At 47.2% G+C, this 24,739-nt stretch overlaps 1 protein-coding gene across 1 annotated transcript; it reads right to left on the bottom strand.

The window, feature by feature from the left end:
* Positions 1 to 3,637: 3,637 nt before the first annotated feature.
* On the bottom strand, positions 3,638 to 14,315 carry LOC119279312. Its single transcript, XM_037560596.1, has 2 exons — positions 13,761 to 14,315; positions 3,638 to 3,976 (listed from the first exon to the last, which is right to left on the bottom strand). The coding sequence occupies exons 1-2, from the start codon at positions 14,313 to 14,315 to the stop codon at positions 3,638 to 3,640; spliced, it is 894 nt and encodes a 297-aa protein (XP_037416493.1).
* Positions 14,316 to 24,739: the final 10,424 nt, after the last annotated feature.

The following is a 24,739-nucleotide window of genomic DNA, read 5'->3' as shown; positions in this document are numbered from 1 at the left end:
CCCCCACAACCACTATCCCCACCCGAGCCCCTTACTTCGCACCAGCGAACTCTGGCGGGCTCTGAAATATCGACTGACCCAATTTTGAAATTTAGTCTACTGTCATTTAACGAGTGTGGAATATAAAAGGGGAAAACCATAACCATTGCGAGTATACTGTTGAGCATGCCATGGCGGATCTGAAGGTGCAAACTGGACAAAGGCAACTTCGCAACCAATGTTTGCTTTTAACTAACAAGTAAGTGATGGACAAGAAATTAGAGTAAAGTAGTGGCGATCTATTTTCCTGCTGCGATAAATAAGTTGAGCAGATATGAAAGAGTACCGCCTCTGGTGCGGCGCCGTGTATGCATCTGTTGAGAATTTTACGGTGCAGTGGTAGCGATGGCGGTCGGCAGCATGGAAGCAGATCTAGGAAGGTAGACGGTGGCGGTGGGGGAAATATCCCAGCGCGGTGGGCGAGGCGGTTGTAGGAGCGGTGCCGGCAAGGTGGACGACGGTGGGTAATAAGCGAGAGGATGGGATGCAACGATCCCGGTCCGAAGCTGTGGATGAGAGAGGTCAATCTCTTGTAATGGACGACGGCGTCGGGATATCAGCTCCGGCATGGTGGAGGAGGACGGCGGTGGATGGGGTGGCAGACGGAGGAGGCCGTGGTGGAGAGGGTGTTTTGGTGCCCATAGAGTACGAATGGGAAAATGGAGGGAGACAGGAAGGGGGTACCATGTCTTCAGCATGCGCTTGTCTCAAATGCGAGGAAATTTACAAACTTAGCCCGTGTTTAAAATTTCCTACATCACAACAATATTAGTCGGTTGGGGATATGACAGTAATCTCGCATACACCAAATATTTGCCGACAGAGATTTCGCCCGACGAGAGTTTGTTTTGGCGCCCATCGTGTATGAATCGGGGAGGGAGTCAACTTCGGTCGAGGAGACACTGTATTTTGGCACCCACCGTGTATGAATCCAGGTGAGAGGCAGTTATGTCATGTTTGATTGAAATTACAAACCTACCCCCATCGAAACATATATAAATCGAGCCAATAGGCTTTGCTTGTCGATAGGCAGTAATTTCCATCTCGCAGATTTTGGTTTCGGGCGGTTACTACGACTTTCTCAGCTTCGTTCAAATTTTTGCAGAGCAAGAGTGCATGTTTACCGTGCGAACTCAATTCGAATCCAATTTGTATTCAATTTTTGCGCGGGCAGGATCTATTTTCGATTGGAATAAAATTCTATATACATCATCTTTTATATATACTTTCAAAAGCACAACAAAGAATTCTGCTCCTTTATATATATAATATGATTTACAAATATAATGATCTTAAAATCATAAGGTTGAATTTAAAATTTTTTAAACCAAATTATGTTCTACTAAAATGTATGGATCAATAATATCTACATATTAAATAACATAGATGCGCTTGAATTCATATGAGTATGCATGTTTGATAGATCAATTTTGGTTTGAGTATGAATTACATGTATCATCATCTCAAATTCAAATAGTTGAATCCCTTTTATGTTAACATTTTCTATACACGCAACTAAATATTTGAATCTCCTTCCACGCCCATCTCTCTCACATGCTCATTCATGTAGCTATCACTCTCTTTTCTCCAGCTCACCCGCACGCTCACTTCATGTTTCTCCTATTTTCACAAACATGGTCTCGCGACATCCCCCTTGAGAAGTGTCACACTCACCCTATCACTATACATTACACGGTTTTCATTATCTCTCATGTCTCTACCGTCTCTGGTATCTCTAGGTACCTAAGCTTTCTTTTTCACCGCCACACACACACTCTCACTCGTCTTTCACTTTGTCTTTCTCTCACACACCCTATATCTCTCTAGATATGACTCATACCACTAAAATTACTCTCTCCCACAGACACAACATTTGTTGCGGTCTCCTTTCCGTCTTCATCCCAGTTATAAAACTGACATTATTCATTTATTTACCGATCAGACAAACTCCCCCCCCTCTCTCTCTCTCTCACACACACACACACAACACATGCTTCCACTCCCCTTCCCGACTATCGTCTCTCTCTCTCACACACACAAAACTCTCGCTTTCGCACCCCCGACTCATATTTCTCTCACAAACATTGATCGACTAGCCTCCAAATAGGTTTATACACCCGCACACTCGTGCTTCCACTATCTCGTACATGTCTCTCTCGCGCTCCTTGTATCTATGTAGATTTTTCGTCCCTTCTAGAGATACGCCCTCTTGATCTTGCACATACACACACTATCGCCTCATTGTAAGATGATACCTCTCGCGCACACACACTCTTTGTGTCTTTGTCACACGCACTCCGTCCTCCTCCTCTCTCCCTCTCTCTCACACACAACACACACACACGCACATGGGCTTTTTGCAACAACTACCAAGATGCCCATGCATTGCACGGAACATCAACATGTATTTGTATGAGTAGTTTAACTTGCGAGAGAAAAGGATGAATGAGGGAAGGCCTTATTTGCAAATGTGGAGAGGGGTGTGGGTATCTTTTTGCAAAATTGCCATAGTTTCCTTCCTATATGTCATATATAAATCGGACGACCTATATTGCAGGATGGCAGGCACACCATCATCACCAACTCTGTTTCTTATAAGAGTAGGAATTAGAGATATGCTTCTTGAATCTTGAAACCAACCACATTCCTCCCTTATCTCATCAAAACCGCCAAAGGAATATATTTTGAGTGAAACATAACATATTTTTAGTGATATACGTATTTCAAAACTAGACTCCTTTTACTATCAAATCGGTGAATATGTATTAATCTACTTTGATCATGTGGCAACGCATTGGCACATTGCTGGTTATTACTGCTGTATAATTTTTTGGACTCCAGACAAACGGTGGAGTACATATACGAAGAGAAGATGCGCACGCATGTAGTCGGTCTCTCGCTATCTCGCACACATGAGAGTTACGTAAAGGCACCATAAACAAATAAAGCCTAAAACCCTAGGTGCACGACTGCTGCATGCGCGGGTACCAGGTACGTGGTGGAGCGCACCTTTGTAGGAATAGTGAGCTCGCGTGATAATTTGATCCATAGGAGTTGATGGTCGGGACCACAGGTGAATGACCTGGAGACGGTGGCTTGCCAGTCGCCACTGATCGAATAGCCACATTTAAAATATTATTTTTTAACGGGGTAAGAGTTCCGATTTTCAATGGCGCATCACAAGTACTATGTAGTTTTTAGAACGATTGGTATGGAGAAAAAATGGAATTCATAACTACTACCTCCGTCCTGGTTTACTAGCCCCATTGTATTTCGGGTCAAAGTTTGTCCATGAATTTGACTTGTAAAATGTGATTGGAAAACGAGATTTTGTTATACCCAAACAAAAAAGGACTGGGGGAGTGATTGCTCTGACAAGGACGTGACCTCTCATAGCGCAGGCATTGAATCAGCGTGCCAGCCAAGAGGGCCCCACTCGCTCAGGCCAGGCTGAACACGCCTCCTCGCCGCATGCAACCGGCTTCAGACTTCCCCACCTGCCTCCATTGAATCCGCGCGTGTGCCGACAACACGTCCTTCTATGAGCCGGACGGCATTTTAACACAACGTCGGGTGCCTCCTCTCGTTCACTCGCTATTTAAATGAGGCCAGACGCCTGGCAAGAACTGCACCACACCACTGCTCCCCATATCCTCCTTGCACCATTTTCTCCACACTCTCCATTGCGTCCAGTGAGCAGGAAGACAAGTTCTACGACATAAAAGCCGGCTGGGTGCCCCGACAAGCTAGTCAGCTGGCTGCCCCACTTCCCTCCCCGCCCCAGGCCGTCAGTACCATGGGTGACGCCGCTGGCGGGCAAGCGGAGGAGCAAGCCGCCACACCAAGCCAGCCCCTGTTGCATGAACTCGACGCTCCAAGCATGCTCGCAGAGGAGTGTGGCCAGTTGCTGCACACCGGCTGTAACATCCCTATTTTCCTAAATTAGGATGTTATTAGATAATTCATATGCATCTGATATTTTTATTGCATTATTTGCTTTTCTGAAATATTATTTTCATTATGCAACTAAAGGCAATTTATTGGAGTGGAGATAACATGACTTCTACCCTATTTTAAAAATGTTCATAATGTCCAGAATATTATTTCCAGTTCATCTGGTATGTTCTGGTATTTTTTGTTAGTCTCCAAAATATTTTATTTGAGTGATTTATTGTTGTTTGAGTAGCCTATTGCATAAAATTGTGTTTTCAAAAATTACATTAGATGAGGAATTGTTGTTCCTATAGTTTATATTAGGTGTATATATTATACTATGTGTGCTAGCCAGTTCGATTCAGGGACTAGCACGATAAGCACAGAGACTCAAATCCTTCGAGGTTTGGTCATTACACCGGCACACGGGGGACCACGGCGTCCAGTGCATCGTGGTTGGCTGCACCATCCGACGCAAATGTTGGTGGAACCACGGGATGCTGGCGGACATGGCCAACACGTTTGCGGCCACCGCCGACACCGAGGAATAGTAGACGACAGGAGCCGCCGCCGCTATGAACCCATGAATGCTACGACCACTGCGTCGCCGGCATACACACCCGATATGTTGCCCTGTTTGGTTCAAAACATCAAGGACCCCAGCCATGGCCGGCATTAGAAATTGTACCTGCTTCTAGAAGTTATTCATGATTAGTCAAAAAATGACCAAAATATAATTAATTACGCATGGTCTTGACTTGTTGTGCTCGCACTGGTAGTAGGAACTAGAGGTTTTTCTTTATTTATAACTCTCCTCACATTTTTTTTGGCTTTGAAGTGAATCATGGTTGTGGACATTATCTATGAATGTGCAGAAATCTGTGAACATGAGCTTGATGTGGAAGTTGAACTTGGAATGTTGGGCTTGCGCGTGAACTATACCATGTCCAATGCTTCGTCTGTTATTGTTTGGAAAGTAATTGCTGTTATTACATGACCCAAAAAAATTATTTTGTGCCACATCAGTAGATGCACGGACATCACAATAGGCATGCTGACTGGATAAACATTTGAACCTAGGTATTATGAAGGAAAATTTGTATTGTCAACAGTTTTAGATAGCAGGAGACGCCTAGCCTGCAATGCCTCTGCTAGCTTCTTTCTGGCTTCTTCCATGTCTTCTTTGGCAGAGAGCATCTGATTGCTCTTTTAGCTTCTTCCGGAACTCAACTACATTCTCAAGGGCCGTTGCATGCTTTCTTTCAGCCTTTACTAGAGCCACGAGGACAAGAACCATTGACGACTCCACCTGGCTTGTGTGTAATCCAGCATCATCTGGGAATTTGCACCTTGTGTCTAATCCAACATCATTAGGGAACGGGTACCTTGTGTGTAATCTAGCCTCATTTTGGAAACATGATATCGAGGTTGAACATACTTCCCTCCTCGCAGGAACTGCATCCTAACATGAAGTTACTTCTTTTTTAGATCAATACACAGAGCAACCCAGATCCATTTAGTAGAAGACAAATAAACAGGACTCGGAGAAGTGAATTCAAAAGGAAAATATTAAAACAGACTCCAAGGTGAGAACACCCACTTCCTACATCAAGCTAAAAACGAAAGCATTAGGATGATTAAGACTCTTCTTATTACACATCGAAGAACATGACACTAAGAGAAACAAAAACTAAAACATATACACATCGAAGAACACGAGGCTAAACGAATGTAATTGAAAGGGTGTTACTTACTAAAGCTCGTTTTATAGGTTCGGTGCAGCTCCTCTTTAACTTACCATGCTCCTTGAAGATGTCCCCAATATCCCGTGTTTGGTCTTCATTGCTCCTCTGCATGTTCGCACTCATGGTTTTAAAATCTCAACATGGCAAGAAAAATATAATAATACTCACGCATCTTGTGGGCAACATTAAAGCACTCATCTGCTATGTTAGAGCATCTCCAACAGAAGCGCAACGCACAACGCGTTAAAAAATCGTTTACAACACCGGAATAGCCATTTTTTACGGGCCTGGAGTGCCGACTCCAGTGGCCGCTGCAAAATATTGCGCGCACGCACCGCTCTAGCAGAAGCGCTATATTTTTTAGCCTTTCTATTCTGACTCGATACACATTTGACTCCGAGTCGATACTGACATAGATAGATACAAGTGAGATGCCCGTGCGTTACATGTAACATCAAGAAGCATTGGTATGAGTAGTTTATCTTGTGAGAGAAAAGGATGAACGAGGGAAGGCGTTATTTGCAAATGTGGAGAGGGGTGTGGGTATCTTTTTGCAAAATTGCCATAGTTTCCTTTCTATCCATCAGATATAAATCGGACAACCTATATTGCAGGATGGAAGACACACCATCATCACCAACTCTGTTTTTTATTAGAGTAGAGAGTAGAGATAGAGAAGTAGAGATAGAGAGTAGAGACATAGATAGTTCTCAGCATAGATATAGCATAGATAGATAAAAAATAGATAGTTCAACTACTACTCCTCGTCTGACTCCTCCTCGGTGATGCCTGAGGGAGTCCTGGATAAGGGGGTATCAAGATAGCCAGACTGTACACATGGTCCGGATTATAGAAGCGTCAAGATACAAGACTCAAAATGTCGGCTCGTGTCCGGGTGGGACTCTCATTTGCGTGGAAGACAAGCTTGGCGATCCGGATATTATGTTTCCTTCCTTGTAACCGACTCCATGTAAACCCTAGCTCTTTGGTGTCTATATAAACCGGAGAGGACGGTCCTTAGAAGGCCGATCACAATTACAATCATAACATCATAGGCTAGCCCTTAGGGTTTAGCCTCTACGATCTCGTGGTAGATCTACTCTTGTACTACTCATATCTTCAATATTAATCAAGCGGGAAGTAGGGTTTTACCTCCATCGAGAGGGCCCGAACCTGGGTAAACATTGTGTCCCTCGCTTCCTATTACCATCAGCCTAAGACGCACAGATCGGGACCCCCTACCCGAGATCCGCCGGTTTTGACACCGCAATTGGTGCTTTCATTGAGAGTTCCTCTGTGTCGTCGCTTTGAGGCTTGATGGCATCTTCAATCGTCAAGAACACAATCCAGGGTGAGACCTTTCTCCACGGACAGATCTTTGTGTTCGGCGACTTCGCACTGCGGGCCAATTCGCTTGGCCAGTTGGAGCAGATCGATAGCTTCGCCCCTGGTCACCAGATCAAGTTTGGAAACTTGAACTACACGGCAGATATCCACGGAGACTTGATCTTCGACGGATTCGAGCTTGTGCCAGGAACGCCGGACAGTCACGACGAGCACGGCCTAGACCTGCTGTTGGACAATGCTCGGGACATCATCCCCGAAGCAGCCCCGGATCTAAATCCAAGGAAGGTTGCGTTGCCTATGGACGGAGGGCTGGACCCCGCCCCACAGGCCACACACTCATCGGTGGTGGAGCCAAACACAGGTCTCACCTCTGTGGAGGCCTGTAACCATGGGCCCCGGACTCATATCCGGCTGTTGGCCCTGGTCCGCACACTCTCGAGCCAGTCGAGCCAGGTTGGGCTCCGGCGATGGAGTTCACCGATGCAGACATCTTTCAGCACTTGCCTTTTGGCGACATGCTGAACTCATTAAAGTCTCTCTCTCTGTTAGGAGGCTCTGAGCCGAACTATGTCTGGCTTGAGTGGGAAGCAGGCGAAGAAGCAGTACGGGACATATACGCGATGGAGCCAGTCGTCCCCAAATTCAACCCATGGTCAGCTTGTCTGATCACCTTTGATCGTAGGGATCATCCTACTAGCATCCATCTCGGTGGCTCAGCCGCATTGGTTTTAGACCCAATTATAGACGGATTTCACCTCACAAGAGTCCTTATGGACGGAGGCAGTAGCCTGAACCTGCTCTATCAGGACACAGTGCGCAAAATGGGCATCGATCCTTCAAGGATTAAGCCCACCAAAACCACCTTTAAGGGTGTCATTCCTGGAGTAGAGGCCCGTTGTACGGGCTCTATAACATTGGAAGTGGTCTTCGGATCTCCGGATAACTTCTGAAGGGAAGAGCTAATCTTCGATATCGTCCCTTTCCCCAGTGGTTACCACGCACTGCTCGGACGAACCGCATTCGCCAAATTCAATGCGGTACCACACTATGCATACCTCAAGCTAAAGATGCCAGGCCCACGCGGGGTCATAACAGTCAATGAAAATATGGACCGCTCTCTCCATACAGAAGAGCACACTGCGGCCCTTGCAGCCGAAGTACAATGCGGCCTCCTCCGGCAAACCACCAATCCGGCGATGACAACCTCAAGCTCCGTCAAGCGAGGGCGGAACACCCTGCAACGGGATCAGCAAGCACGTCAAGAGCATGACTAGCAGTCCGGCCTCCTCTCAAGTCCCACCCAAGAAGCATTCGTGCCACGCGTACACAATTACGCACTCAAAATACCATGGGCACAAGCGGAGGTGTAGCAGTGGCTCAGTCAACAGTACAGTATTGCTTCATAACCTTTCCTTTTACCCTTAAGGACATTGCTTTAGTGCAGCTTCTCCAGAAGAGCCGGATTGTCGGACTTACATAGGAGAGGAAACCCAGGAGGCAACAGGCTTCAGGCACAGCACGAAACACCCAGGTCAAATCTATTTTACGATCGTTGTTCCTGCTTTATCTATCTATACGTAGACTGCCCCTGGATAGGATATGTCAAATAATCCTATTTATCTCCGCTTAAAGCATTCATTGTAAACATACGCTTAAACGTACTATTTATCAATGGGAGACCATATATAGCGTCAGCTTACTTATTTTTATTTGAGCATTTTTTATAAATGTCTATTTGATTTCACATCCGTACACTTTGGTACGCTTAGTTTGCCAGGGGCTTCTTATGGCGCCCCACAATACGGCAAGTCAAGTCCAAACACTTTCAATAGTGCGGCACCCCAAACTTATAGCAATATATGCATCAGCTCCGAATCATGTCTTGGGTTACAGTTGGGATAGCCCGGCTCCCTTGTTTTGGTGCCTTACCTTCTGTTAATTCGGCTAAGGTAGCGCAGGGAGAACTACTGCGATTGTGCCCTGGTTTTTCCGGACGAGCACCTCAGTAGAGAAAGCACAAAACTGTCTGGCATGATGTGGCGAGAGCTGGTCACTGTTCGAGAGGTCTTAAAATCCTTAAAGATTTTTCCGCTTTAGGCGATAATTCGGCTTTGTCCGATATAGGCGTGTATAGCGCCCCAGTTCGGCCTTCCGGATTCTAGGGGCTTCACTGAAATTTAAAATTCTAGACTTCTATGGCTAAGTGAAGGTTATAAAGCCATATAGTCCGATTGCCATGTTCGCTACGTTGGACACCTCCTTAAGGGACCAAACATTTGGATAAAGAGTGTCTGGGTTTTCCACGAACACCCCAGTACTAGTTACATGGGGGCGGGAGCCGACGACTGGCCTACTTTCAGAATTTGATAAACAGCCGCACAGAAGGTAATATTTTAAATAACAAAAGCGCTACATAGCGCAAGTAACTTCGTCCTTAAATTGCACACATGACAGAGGTGAATTCATTCAAAAATTATGTCTTTAGTACATTCATCGGCCGCGAGGCAAGCACCCTTCATCACGCCATCATAATACTTCTCGGGGACACGATGCGGCTTGCCCTCCGGCGGCCCGTCCTTCACCAGCTTCTCCGCATCCATCTTGCCCCAATGCACCTTTGCACGGGCAAGGGCCCGACGGGCACCCTCAATGCAAACGGGTCGCTTGATAACTTCTAGTCGCGGACAGGCATCCACCATCCGCTTGATCAGGCCGAAGTAGCTGGTGGGCAGAAGCTCACCAGGCCATATCCGGACTATGAGATCCTTCATGGCCACTTCAGCTGCCTTGTGGAGTTCGACCAACTGCTTCAGTTGGTCACTCAGAGGCGTTGAATGTTCGGCCCCAGCATACTAGGACCAGAACAGCTTCTCCGTTGAGCTCCCCTCCTGGGCACGGTAGAACTCCGTGGCGTCTGATATGCTGCGTGGCAGATCTGCAAATGCCCCTGGAGAGCTCCGGACTCGGGTAAGTAAAAGAAACGCCTCCTCCACATGTTTGCTTTGCATAAAAAAATTGTTACCCATCGCTATATGTCTGGCCTCCTGGATCTCTTGTTGTGCCCTCTCGGCTTCGGCCTTGGCATATTTTATATTTGTAAGGGCCTTTGCAAGCTCGGCCTCTTTTGCTTTCAGCTCATGCTCTGCAGACTCGAGCTTCTTGCCGAGCTCCTGGAGCTCTTCTTGTACCTCGCCCACTCGGGCCTCTTGCTTTTTGCGCACCTTGAGTTCCAAGGCCGCTTTGTGTTCGGCCTCGGACAGTGCCTTCTTGAGAGACGCCACTTTGTTGGTTGCCTCCGTTGCCATATCACGACGTTTCGTCGTTAGCATAATCAAATTTTATTTACTATTCATTATATCAGAGAGGGGAATCATTCACCTTTGCTCTCCTCGAGCTGCCTCCTCGCGAGGCCGAGCTCTCCCTGTGCTCGCTCTAAGTCCTGCGTTAGGCCGGAGATTTCGACCGTGCGAGCAGCAGCGGCCAACAGCACAGCCTGTTTATTTACATTCAAACTTATTGTTAGACTCCTGCAGATTATAATTGACCCACCATTTGGGTTTTCTTTCCGAACACCAAATAGAGTATCAGGGGCTACTACCTATCGGGTGGTAACTTCACATTTTTTTACTACTTACCTCAAAGCCTGTTAGGAGGCTGGTGCAGGCTTCGGTTAGTCTGCTCTTGGTGCACGAAACCTTCTGAATCACCGCACTCATGAGAGTACGGTGCTCTCCATCTAGGGAAGCGCCACGAAGGGCTTCCAGCAGACAATCCGGTGCCTGGGGAGCAACGGAAGTCCTTGATACAGACGGCCCTCCCACCATAATGAGGGGCTGCCCGCCTAAGTCCGGAACCACTGAAGGCTCCCGAACAGTGTTCGGCTGAGATCCCGGCTTGCTGTGGCTCTCATCAACACGATCCGCGGGGACCTTGAACCCCGCGAGTACGACGTCTGGGACGCCGTCTTAGGGCGCCCCGAGGGCCACCTCCGCCATCACCGGGAGCCTTCGGGACAACACCTCCGTGTCGTCTGCAGGCCGAGGAGACGTGGTCGTTGCGAGTGAGTTCATTGCTGACTCACTCAAGGACCCGTCCGAAGATGACACTTCAGGATGGCCCTGGCCGGACTGCATACAAGTTCGGCATCATAAACAAAACTATGAAGTGAAATTACGATTAAGTGCAGATACTTACGATCGGACTAGGGGCTTCTTCCTGGGCAGCCACCCATCCTCGCTATCAGCGGCGGTGGCAAAGTAGTCCGGAAGGGACACCTTTCCCTTCTTGGATGTCCGAGTCTCTCCCACCGGGGCGACCTTCCTCTTCTTCCCTCCCCCAGTGCGGGGAGGTGGAGTTTCTCCCTGTTCCTCCCCGCCTCCGCGGGAGGAATCAGCCTCGTCGTTAACGGACGACAAGGGTATGACGGCCTTACACCGGGGGCCCCTCCTGACCCCCTGGTCCGCCGTCTTAGGCCCCCCATCCTTTCTGGATGGGGCGGCCTCTTCTTCTTCTTCTTCTTCCCCTTAGGGGGAGGAGTGCGCCTCGTCGTCTTCGAACGAGGCTTGCGCAACCTTACTTCGGAGACCCTTTTGGGTCCTCGAGGCCTTCTTATCGGCCTTCTTCTTCGGCCCCTTATAGGGCGCCGGGACCAGCATCTTCGTCAGAAGATCATTGGCTGGGCTTTCTGGCAACAGAGCCGGACTATCAATCCGCTCCGCTGTCTCCACATACTCCTAAACAAATATACACAATCACTTAGGAATTCTCCATGAATACATTGGGAAGAACCAGACCCAGTGGCGGCCTGAGAACTCACCTGGGTAGGGTGTCGTGTGGCGTGGAGCCCACGGTCCTCAGTTATGAGAGGAGGTACTTCGGTGGCCTTGAACAGCGCCTTCCATGCGTTCTTGTGCTTCATGCCGTAGAGCCTCTGGAGCGTCCGGTGTTCGGCCGGGACGAACTCCCACAGATTGAATGCCCGCCTTTGGCACGGCAGAATCCGGCGAATGAGCATGACTTGGATCATGTTGACAAGCTTGATGTTCTTGTCCTTCATGCCCTTGATGCAGTTGATGAGTCCGGTCAGCTCTGTAGATTCGCCCCATAACAGGCCCTTCTGTTCCCAGGAGGTGAGCCGCATAGGGATTCTAGATCGGAACTCGGGGGTCGCCGCCCAGTTGGCGTCGCATGGCTCGGTGATGTAGAACCACCCCGATTGCCACCCCTTCACGGTTTCCGCAAAGGAGCCGTCAGGCCAGGTGACATTAGGCATTTTGCCCACCATGGCTCCTCCGCACTCTGCTTGTTAGCCGTTCACGATCTTCGGCTTAACACAGAAGATTTGCAGCCACAAGCCGAAATGAGGCTTGATGCGGAGGAAAGCCTCGCATACGACGTTGAATGCCGAGATGTTGAGGATGAAGTTCGGAGCTAGATCATGGAAGTCTAGCCCGTAGTAGAACATGAGCTCGCGGACGAAGGGGTGGAGTGGAAACCCTAGTCCACGGACGAAGTGGGCAAGGAACACGACCCTCTCGTGGGGTCCTGGAGTTGGAATGACCTGCCGCTCGTCTGGTAGCCGGTGCGCTATATCTGCGGCCAAGTATCCGGTCGCCTGGAGATTCACCATCTTCTTCTCCGTCACGGTGGAAGCCACCCACTTGCCTCCTGCTCCGGACATGACTAACTGTGCGGAGAAAACCTGGACTAGGGCGCTAGAGCTCGAGGGGGTAAGAGTATGCGAGGGAGGAAGAAGGCGTGGGTAAGAATGGGGAACTCTTATCCCTTTATAGAGGCGACGAAAGCGGTGCGCCTCCCCACTAGCCTGTTGAGAATCGCTTACTTCCCAAGCGCCATGATTGATGGCACGGGGGGATTACCCATACCCGTATTGATGAAAATCCCGTGATAAGGGGACATGATCTCTGCTTTGACAAGACGTGTCAAGGAAACCGCCTCGCAATGCATGTTGTGGCTGTTTGTGGAAAAACGGTTCGAATAATGACCTAGCTCTAATGTCATGTCACGTCGTCTAAAAGTTGTCAGCTGAAGTATCATTCTCTCTACGGTGGTATGTGAAGATCATTTTGCAGATCCGGACACGGCCTACGTGTTCGATAATAACCTTGGAGTATTCGGAGCAGGAACCCGCCTTGCAATGCCGAAGACAAGACTGTGCGCCCGAATCATCGTCATTGAAGCCTGGTTCAGGGGCTACTGAGGGAGTCCTGGATAAGGGGGTATCCATACAGCCGGACTGTACACATCATCCCGATTATAGAAGCGTCAAGATACAAGACTCAAGACTTCGGCTCGTGTCCGGGTGGGACTCTCCTTTGCGTGGAAGACAAGCTTGGCGATCTGGATATTATGTTTCCTTCCTTGTAACCGACTCCATGTAAACCCTAGCTCTCCGGTGTCTATATAAACTGGAGAGGACGGTCCTTCGAAGGCCGATCACAATTACAATCATACCATCATAGGCTAGCTCTTGGGGTTTAGCCTCTATGATCTCGTGGTAGATCTACTCTTGTACTACTCATATCTTCAATATTAATCAAGCAGGAAGTAGGGTTTTACCTCCATCGAGAGGGCCCGAACCTGGGTAAACATTGTGTCCCTCGCTTCCTGTTACCATCAGCCTAAGACGCACAGATCGGGACCCCCTACCCGAGATCCGCCGGTTTTGACACCGACAATGTCCTCCTCCGACGTCTCAATGTAGGTGTCAAGATACCGATTGTCGTAAGAGTCCCAGGGCGACGTTGCTCCTAGCTTCATGTTGAACTGAGCGGCCGATTTCTGCATGCGCTTGTCCTCGCTATGGGCGGCTCGCTCCGCCCTCCTCTTCTCCCTATCTGCCCTCGTTTGTGCGTAGAACTCGTGCTCATTGATGATGTCATGCGGGAAGCATTGGCGCCACAGTGCCATGGCTTCCACATCCATCTCGGCGATCCCGAGACGGTGCTTCTGCCTCCGGTTGTCGCGACAATCCTCGTCGGTGATAAGCCGCGGCGGAGGTGCGAGCTCCTGCGCCCACTCCCGTGTCGGCACATTGGGGAAGTTCAATGTTCTATGACGCCACCGAAGGTGCCACGCCGTCGTGTCGTACACGCTGGTGGCCTCATGGGCGGTGTCGAAAGTGTCGAGGACGATGCGCATCCCACGAAACCAGATCTCGGTGGAGAAGCTGCCAAAGGGGCACACGCGGATGCCGCGGTATCCCCAAGTTTCCCGGCGACACGGCGGCATGGTGGCACGGCGGCACCGAGGCAAGAAATAGCAAGGAGAAAGCTGTAGCAAGCCACAGAGCGGGGAGAGAGCGGTGGCCAGGCATAGAGTGGTGGGAGGGCATTGGATTTTATAAAGCGTGTCTGACGCCGCGCGCCAAAACTAGCACGTGCCCGGCCGCTTTTTCCCACGCACGCGTGATCCTTTCCAGACATCCCTGCTATCTTTATTCTATTCTCTACTCTTATATTTATATTTATTTCTACTCTTATGAAAAACAGAGTTGGTGATGATGGTGTGCCTGCCATCCCACAATCTAGGCCGTCCGATTTATATCCGACAAATAGGAAGGAAACTATAAAATTTTGCAAAAAGATACCCACACCCCTCTCCACATTTTCAAATAAGGCCTTCCCTCATTCATACTTTTCTCCCACAAGATAAACTACTCATACAAATGCATCTTGATGTTCCGTGCAATGCATGGGCATCTTGCTAGTTCTAGAAAACTTTCCATCATTTTCCACCCTACTGGTCATAGATGAAGAACCTACCCAAGCACAGCGCGATACAGGAGCGACGCGCAATTATAAGGTGATATTTTGTTGGGCAATGGAGGCTATAACAAATTACTTTTACGGGAACAACAGCAACCTGGAAATTTTAAGGGTAGGTATGAACAAAATTGGAACTGCACATGTACTGCTAAGAGATTCAATACACACATTACCAATCGAGGAGGAGTACGACAGTCGTGGCAGCCTCTGTGCATCATGGTCGACAACGGGAGTAAGTTCATTGTCCATGATGGTGGTTCTTCTATGCTTGGCTTCGGCTTTCGGGAAGCAGATCCGAGACCGTGGAAGATGGTGACAGGGAAGAGGCTCTGTTTACGACGATGATGGTGGACCGGCTCCAGTGCGGCGTACGACATCATCAATGAGGCAGATGCACTGCGGTGGATGAGTGCGCCGATGTAGAAGGGGAGGAGCACGAAGGCTGCGATGCAATGGAGAAGTCTATTTTGCGGTGGGGATGGAAACTGGGGAGTATTCAGGTGTATTACTCTGGGTACCGTGTTCGGGTTGGCTGGGTAGGGTAAACCGGAAGTTACCAAAACAGCCCCCTACCATCCGTAGGGCTGTTCCAAAGGGCATGATGGTAACTTCGCACTGCTCGAATCAGGGTCGTGGGAGATTTTTCCGCCGACCTCAAAATTTTGTGACACTGAACTCCCTGTGTGGCATGTTGGGTGATTGGGCTGAGCAACTAGCGAGAAGTACTAGTAGTTATTAGTACTAGTAACTACTAGTACTACCTCAGTTTTTATTAACTCTGCATATTAGGTTTGACCGAAGTCAAACTTCCTAAAGTTTGACCAAGTTTATAGAAAAATATAAACATTTACCATAAAAAAATACGTATGATGTGAAAGTACATCCAATAATGAATCTAATGGTATTTATTTGTTATTGTATATGTTAATATTTTTTGTTATAAACTTTGTGAGAGTTTACAAAACTTGACTTTGACCAATGCTAATACGCGAACTTAAATAAAAACTGAGAGAGTACACATTTGTTTTCTTAGTTTGTAGTGAATTAATCATTTGTTGTAATCGTGAAATAAATATATTAGGCTACTGACTTCGAATGTAATGCTTTATACAATTCAATAGTTAGAATCAATGTTGAATTCCAAGATGTATACGAGGTCTATAGTACTTCACAATATGCTCAAACTCACATAATCCCAGTCAAATGAAAATCTAAATGCATTTCATAGTTATTACTTTGTAGGATGCAACAAAACCAACCATAACTCTACATGATCCATTATAAAAGCAACATTTTGACCACATCCCAATGTGGGAATGAAACGTGTAGAGAGAGCTTGCAAATATGAAGCAGATAGGTGGGCAAGATTGTATGTATGTGGGCGAGAGAGTAGGAAACAAACCTAATGAGAGAGAGGGGGGGAGAAGTTAGGTCTGTGAGATAGATGGAGACATGTAATATACGTGAGATGCGTGTGCATCCGGATTTTGTACACGTGGAAGGAGCAGAGACAACAAGTTTGATGAGAGAGCTGGAAAAACATGGACGAGAGGGGAAGCTCGTGGGTTGAGGGATTGATGATTTTGTGCGGGAGAGAGATGGATTGGTAATTTTGTGCAGGAGAGAGAGGGGGAAGGAGTCAGGCAGCCGTCGTCACATCATCCTGCTTCCAAATGGCCCCGAATTCTCTAGTGCAGTCTGGTTGTCGTCTTCGATCTCCTTGATGCCCCCTTTGAAGATTGAGGTGGTGTGCATGCTGGGGTGCAGAGAAGCACAAGCGAGACTGGTCACCATATAACCTTGGATGGGGATGAATTGTGTGCTTGGGGGAGGTGGGAGTGTGTGTGTGTGTGTGTGTGTCAGATATTGAGAGAAACCAAACCTATGGAGAGAATGTGTGTGTATGTGACAGAAAGATACATGCTAAATAGGGTTTTCACGAAGAGATTGTGCGTGCGAGATAGAGAGCTATGTGCGGGCCTTGAGGTTGGCAGGGGCCGGGTGAGGGTGTCAAAATGTGTGCGTTGATGCATGTGTTACATGTGATCGTGTGAGGGACGGGCGAATCAAGAGAGATGGTTGTTGTGTTACGGATGCTCCTCTCTCTCTCTCTCTCTCTCTCTCTCTCTCTCTCTCTCTCTCGCACACACAAGTACAAATAGAAGACCGTTCTCTCATGTATACACAACGTATGGCATCTCTCTATGTCTCACTCATGCATGATCATTTTTACATTCACACCTCTGTAGGTCTCTATCACATGCACACCATCTCCACATTGCCCTTCCACCACAACACACATATGGACACATACACACATTCTCTCTCAGTCACCCACACAAAATCGATATTAAAAAAAACTAGGGCGCACCTAAAACGTCCAAATCCAAATAAACACGAACTGAAGGTAAATTCAAATATATGGAAATATTGTAGCGTGAAGAACTTTTCCAGGAAAAAAAGTTGAGTAATATTCGGGAGTGTTTTCACACACACAAAAAGGTTCTATGGATGTCCTTCGAGCGCAACACGGTGATGCACTGTTCAATCGACCGCGCGGCCGCGATGCACGCGCTTGCACAAGATTCCGTATCGTTGTTGTGGTAACTAATATAAGCGCTGCCTCACTCTAATGTTTACGTGTACTAGTAGGACATTATTTTCAGTTTGACCAACCCTATATAAAACTAAACTAAGCTCCCATACGCGCACTCATCAATATGCCGCCGCCGTTGCGCATGCCGGCCCCTACCTGCTCCGGCCAACCATTTCTCGCCCATCACCATCGTGTCCCCACCATCCCTGTGCTATGAAGCCGAAGGCTCACCCGCTCACGTCGTCTGCAGTCCCTTCTCGCGATGCCACCGCACTGCCAAGCACGTGAGCAGCTGGTGGAGGCTCTTCCATGGATGCAATGTACAAAGAGGAGGACGAGCACGTGCTCCAGCACGCCGGCGAGGAGGAGCTAGTGTGTCATTGTTGTCTCCGCCCGCGCGGTGGAGGCGCGCATGGTGGTTGTCATGGAGGAAGCCGGTCACGCCTGCCCCAAGCCCGCACACCAGCTGCGGACGTGGAATCTACCATTGAAACCTTGAATGCCATGTGGATCCTGCAATCAGAAGGAGCAATTTGGGTCAGTCGACTCTTGTGAGCCATTGGATGCAACATGGATGGCCAGAAGGGCTTCTTCAACCTCCGAAATTCATGCACTGTTCGTCTTCTCTCTCAGGCATCGAGCCACCAGCCCACCACATGCCTGACCGCATGCCGCCGCCACCCCGCTCTCCGATGAACTACCTCCCACCGGCATGCTCTCGCCATCTGTTTAACCCCGAGCATGATCCATTTTTCCGGCGAACTGCATTCCACACCCAACACTCACAAGATAGATCATGGGCACCCTGCCACCCTAATATAGATACTGGGTAGCTTCTATGTCATCTTATTCCTTCACTCCGTCAAACTTCTTTCACAAATCGATTGACCCCAAATTATACTACTAGTACATACTGTACTAAGTACAGTAGGAACATGAAGATACAAGAAGTAGTACCAACTACAAGAAGAACAGTAGTAAGACATGCAAGTACTGGTATACGTACTAAAGAGTTCAAATAATGAGAAATAACATAAACATAGTTCTGTTGGGGGCTCAGCACAACACACCCCTGAAATAAAACTAAGCAATTAGTCCGCTTGACACTGCAGTAGAACCAGCATGAGCGACGACACTACCACCTTACTCGGAGTCTGTGTCCACGTCCTCGACTTCGTCCTCGTCCCTCTTCCTCTTCCTCTTTGCCGACGCTTCTTTGCTTGAACCAGACACTAGGCTCTGCTTCTTCATCCAACCCTTGTAGATATTTAAACAAAGGTAGACATCTATTGCTGCATATAGGATGTGATCTTCATCTATTGTTTTCGACTCCCATGCATGATGAAACTCGTGGTGAGGTTTCTCAGTTGAGCGTACGAAGGATCAATCATGGCTGCTACCAGGGTCAGCATTGAAAGCTGAGAGGAGGACACCAGGCTTGCCTTCCGGAGATCAAAGGGCTGGCCTACAACGAGGCCTATCTGACCCAGGACACTCCTGCCATTCCTAAAGTCTAGAGTAATGAATTTCACTCTTTCATCCTTGAGGAAGTTCTTAAAATCCAGGCACTCAACATCGGCATGGCATATGTGGTATACCAAGTACATGTTATGTACGCAAACCTGGATCATGACGGGCTTCTTCTTCTCTGCCTCCTTTAGAATCTTCTCGCTTTCGAGGACTGTGGTGTACTCAACATCTAGCCCAGCGACCCACTCATCCTTTGAACTTTTGAACATGCGTAGGAAGCGAGCAAGGCACTTCCACCGTCGGAGATCTACGGGTGTAGATGACGATGAACTCATCGCCGGTGATGGCTCTAACCTGGTACTCAGCGGCAATCATGGAGATTTGGGAGGCCATGGATTTTGGAGGCGGGTTAGGAGAAGTTGAACTGGTGTAATGTGAAAGGACGGGGCAACTGGGAGCCAACTATTGTAAGGTAGAAGATGCGGACGAGTAGGGCGTGCGAACGGCAAGGGGTTGTTGGCTTGCCCGGTGGATAAACGGCTACATGCCCCCAAAGAGTTCTCGAGTACTATGCGGCTACTAGACCCATATTGTAGGCCTGACGATATAGCTTCTGCGTGTTCGCACGCCATGCCTGCGCGTGGGTGGAACTTCACTTAATTTCGTCAATCATCGCGCCTCCCACGACCTTTGCCTCCCTCGTGCGGTCGCGTCCTTTGAGGCTTCGGACGGCTATAAATGAGCAATTTTTTTGCCTACTCCACATGCATGATACTCCCTCTGGTCCTTTTTACTCCGCGTAAGATTTGTGTCAAGTTAAAGTTTGCAAAGTTTTTGACCAAATTTATACTAAAAATATCAATATCTACAAACCAAATATATATTTTATGAAAGTACATTTTATAATGAGTACAAAATGTTGATTTGACATTATGAATATTGATACATTTTTCTATAAGTTTGGTCAATGTAGAGGTACATTGACTTCAGACAAAACTTATATGCACAATGCAGACTAGTTCCTCCGTCCAGGTGCGTGCCATGTCCTATCTAGTAATCACAACAAGGTTAGCTATTAGAGTACTACTACCTCCCTTCTATTTTAAAGGGCTCGATTCAAAAATTTCACCTTCTCTTACCAAGATAGAGGCGGTGGAATAGTTTTTGTAGTCTGCAAAAGTAATCAATTAATGCTATCGTTCTTGACAAAAACTGTGTTTACCAATGCATTATCGCATTGCATGCATGCATGAAGACTAGTAAATGACAAAGATCTTTACATGCACTAGCAAGATGCACGTGCGTTGCATGGAACATCAAGATCTTGTGGGAGAAAAGGATGAATGAGGGAAGGCCTTATCTCCAAATATGGAGAGGAGTGCGGGTAAATTGTCATAGTTTTCTTCCTATCCGTTAGATATAGATTGGACGACCTATATTGCAGGATGGCAGGCACACCATCATCACAAACTCTGTTTTTATAAGAGTAGAGAGTAGAGATTAGTTAATATTCTCTTTAGGCTACTCATAGTAGAAAGTCTCATATACTAGTATCATGTGCATGATACTAGTGTATGATACGGGACTACCTTTATAGTGCCATGCATGACACAAAGTAGCATAGTATTTAACATGATACAGTATCTACCTATGTTACTCTAACCCCCCTCTCTTCTTTAATTCTTTGCCACATCAGCATGTTTGCTATTCCCGTGTGTATGATATCAGCTAGTAAGATACCACATTACCACCACTATGGCCAGCCTTAATCATCGCATGCAATAATTTAGTGCACCTTGAAATTTGAACGCCTGCTTGACTCTCCTTCTCCCTCTGGCAGTCCTACCACTCCACCCCGTGTGGAAAAAATCTGCATCCATGACTCTCCTCCCCCCGCGATCGTCCAATCCGTTGTGACCAACAATATTTCCACCCCTTCTCTCCCCCGTAATTTACTCCAACAAATATGCCCACGTAGTTGTTACGTTAATCACGCAACATATCTTACGGTACGCTACTTCAGTTACTTAACTTCATGTGCATTGGGTCACTGACATGTGGGCCCAACAGGAATCTGCCCCACATGTCAGTGATGCAACTGCACCTGCAGTTAAGTCACTGAAGGTCAGTCCATATCTTATGTAGGTGTGCCATTGCTCGCTATAAATAATGTGCCTTCCACGACATTCGGAAGAACGCTCACGTTTATCGCTATCTCCTCCCCGTCCCTCTCCCATCGACCACCATGGCATCGCCCCTCCCAAGCCCTAGGCGCCCCTTGCTGCATCACGCGGATAGTCACGCCTTGTCGTTCCGTTCATCACCGCCACTAGTCGAGGAGGACGTGTTGGCGTTCTGTTCCTCGCTACGAGGCATCGATGTGGACGTGTCAGTGTTCCAAGTCTCGCCAACACGAGCGTCGGAGGACGCCTCGGCTTCCCGCTATGAGGAGAATGTCGCACCGCCCGTCGAGCCCCCCAGCCTTGAGGAGCTTTGGAAAGAAATGGATGTCGCCTTGTGGGAGGCTTTGTCTCTAGCAGAGCGCACCAAAATAGAGGCGGAGAAGAAGGTCGAGGAAGAGAAGTGCGTCGCAAGGCATGCTGCCTGGTAGGCCTATGTCGCGTACGAGAGAGTCAGGCAATTGGCTCTTTGGCAGAAGGCTCGTGCGAGGATTGTGAGGGTGGAGGAGGGCGCCCGTGCCAAAGTCCTGAGTGCAGACCGGCCCAAGCGCCTCATCTACGCTTGGCGGTACGTAGACCGGGTGCACGCTTCCAGCGAGGAGGAGTACGTGTTAGCGCCAGATCACCACGCCGATGAGATTGCACTCGCCCGCCGGCAAGCCCCCAATCAGCACCTCACAAGTTGCAAGGCAGAGGAAGAGACGTTGTGTCGGCGCGCTAGGAAAGGGCCACGCACCAGGGCACTCGTGGCACGCCGCAAGCGCTCCTGCGAGCATCGTGGCTTTTATTAGGAATAATTTAGTTTCGTAAGGCGATCACATTAGTTTTGGAACGCAAATGATAAATTCCGAACGTTCGGGAATTATTAGCATCCTTAATTAAGTATGTAAAAGTAAAAGTTTGGAAAACTTGTGTATCCGTACGCATTTTGTAAGTACGTGCATATAGCACAAACTTTACTATATACTATCGCACTACACGTCTCTCTCTATATATGCTTGCCGACTGTGCTGCTACGGTTATTTATGTACGTGCAAATGCACATTTTAACATTATGATGCGGCTTTTGTAAAAGTAGAAACACAACACTAGTCAAGCTTGTGAAACGATTCAATGCAAAACAAATGCAAAAATGTTCGTTTGATTATTTACTTTTAGCTTCCTTCTCTGTGGTTATTTCTCTATCGTACTTTGTATGGAGTATCTGACTGGTCGGGATGCAAATTCCCAAACTGCTTCCGACACCCTGTATCGAATTTTTTGCCTAACAAGTTGTGTCGTGCAATTGGAATTCCAACTTGAATACTACTACTAGGAGTACGAGGGGCCAGTTCTGTTAGGCTTCTAGATTAGTAATCCCATAACTACTACCTCCGTCCTGGTTTATTGGTTCCCATTATAATCTGTGTCAAATTTTGACCATAAATTTAACTAATGAATTTTTTATGCATGTCACCCAAAATTATATAACTTTTGTTGACATGCACTAACATTTTATCAGTTATATCTTTGGTCAAAATTTAGCACAAATTACAATGGTGACTAATAAACCAGGATGGAGGTAGTAGTTTAGAAGCCCAAATAAATGAGTGAGGCGCCTTATGTTACTCTCCACTGTGACTAGTCTTATGGGAGAAGTTGGGTAAGAGATGGCTTATTTTTTAAGCCGCCAAAAGAACTGGCCCTAGGAGTAGTAGCTAGGGATACTATGCTAGTAGCTAGGGATCAAGTGTGCAAGATGAACCGGACAAAATAAATGCAGAGAGATGAAATGCAAAAAAGACGGAGGGATATGATGGTTGTTTGTCCGTTTATTTTACCATGCCACTTATTACTAGGAGTGGTGGGGTTTTGTGATGTGACGGCTTTACTGCCGCGGTAGGAGCCGGGTGAGACTCCTGTGTAGCACTACCCTCTAGACTAGTACTACCTCGGTCGTGGTTTATTAGTCCCCCATTGAATTTTATTGAAGATTTAACTGACAAAATGTTAGTGCATGTCAACAAAAACTATATCATTGGATTCATATTTGAACATAGTTTTCAATGATATAATTTTTTGTTACATGCATGAGCATTTATCGTACTATATAATTTAGTTAAATTTAGGGTCATACTAGTATGGCGCCTGTGCGTTGCACGGAATAGTGAAATGCATTGATCGGGGAGTTGTTTATTTTGACAAAGTATGTGGGGGTCATCTCGTGTGTAACGAGTATCGATAGGTTTCTTCGGATATTATTTCTTCTATAGAGCTCACAAACATCCGGGTGAAATAGATAAAAAAAGTATCTTCTGAAAACAAAAGCGTTCAACCTGCATCCAAAACTTGTGAAGAAATAAAACCTATTGTTCTTTGCAAGAAATGATCTTTAAGAATTAGTTTTTGAGTATCGATTTTTTTTATTTTTTCAAGACCACCATGAATGTACTCCCTCCGTCTAGGTGAATAAGTCATCTTAAGTTGTGCACCATGACCAAGAATGCGGGGAAAACGAGAGAACTTAATGTTTATTTGCTAATTAATATCAATGCATGCAATGAACTGACCACTGCATGTCGTGTTTGGTAGTCTTGAGTCATTCAAAACATGTACGCCCAACATCTCTTATTGGTTGATATGTCAAGAAACAAGAAACGAGGTGGGAGTTAATGCACCGCACCTAAGTGTTTTGGGATTATTTGGTTTTCATAAGGTGACTTAGAGCGAGTACAATAAGGTACAGTCAGCAGGCTGTAAGAAGTAGAGGACAGAGGATAGGAGAGATAATGTAAGTAGGCTCTCATGCAAGATCCAGTTGTAGCATGTGCTCCTAGGCACTATGTGAGAGTGGAAAGTGGGCAATGTATTAATAAAGTAGCACATACGTATAGCTAATTGTTATACATGTTGGCTATAGATGACATGGCACTTTCTTATAGTCAATAGTTGGCTATACTATTAAGTATTAACCATGTTCTTACGCACTTAGACGGAGGGATTAAATATGGATGACTTGGAAGGGGTAGAGGAGATGTAAGAAATGGTTAATCATAAGTCTTTCACCAGTACTGTAGTAAAAATTCTCAATTAATCTCATAAATGGCAAGCGAGAACTCTAATGGAGCAAAAGCATACATGGAAGATTCTAGACTAAACAATAAATGGATACACTTTTATTCAAGCGCGATACTCTAATAGAGCAAGATCATGCATGGAAGGTTCTATACTATATAAATAAGAAGTCTCCACATGCTTAGACAACGGATTACATTGAGCGAAGACTAATGATCAACATTTAACTTCGTAATGCATATGTCCAGGTGAACCTCCTTGGAGTCCCCGTGCACCTTATTGGGGGGGAAATAATACCATGCGTCTTCCATGTCCACATCGGCGGGAACGGAGCAACTCGGCACAGTACGAGTTAGCATGATGGAAGTGGTGTGGGCACCCATGTACCTCTGAGGGGCAGTAACAGTGAGCATGCACCCGTACAACAGCCTCGTGTCAGCGTCAGCGGTGTTGCCCCTGACACACACTACAGAGACGGGACGGTGGCCTGCACGGGCCTCATCGGTGCCCATGATCAAGAGGAAGATGATGTCGTCCTCCTACAAGACTAGCAGGCGGCGGTGATCTTCCAGTGACTCTGGCATGGCG

The sequence above is a fragment of the Triticum dicoccoides genome, chromosome 3B (genome assembly GCF_002162155.2).
Source record: "Triticum dicoccoides isolate Atlit2015 ecotype Zavitan chromosome 3B, WEW_v2.0, whole genome shotgun sequence".
NCBI lineage: Eukaryota > Viridiplantae > Streptophyta > Magnoliopsida > Poales > Poaceae > Triticum > Triticum dicoccoides.
Note: the sequence above shows the minus strand (reverse complement) of the source record. Positions and strands in the feature narration are given on the sequence as shown.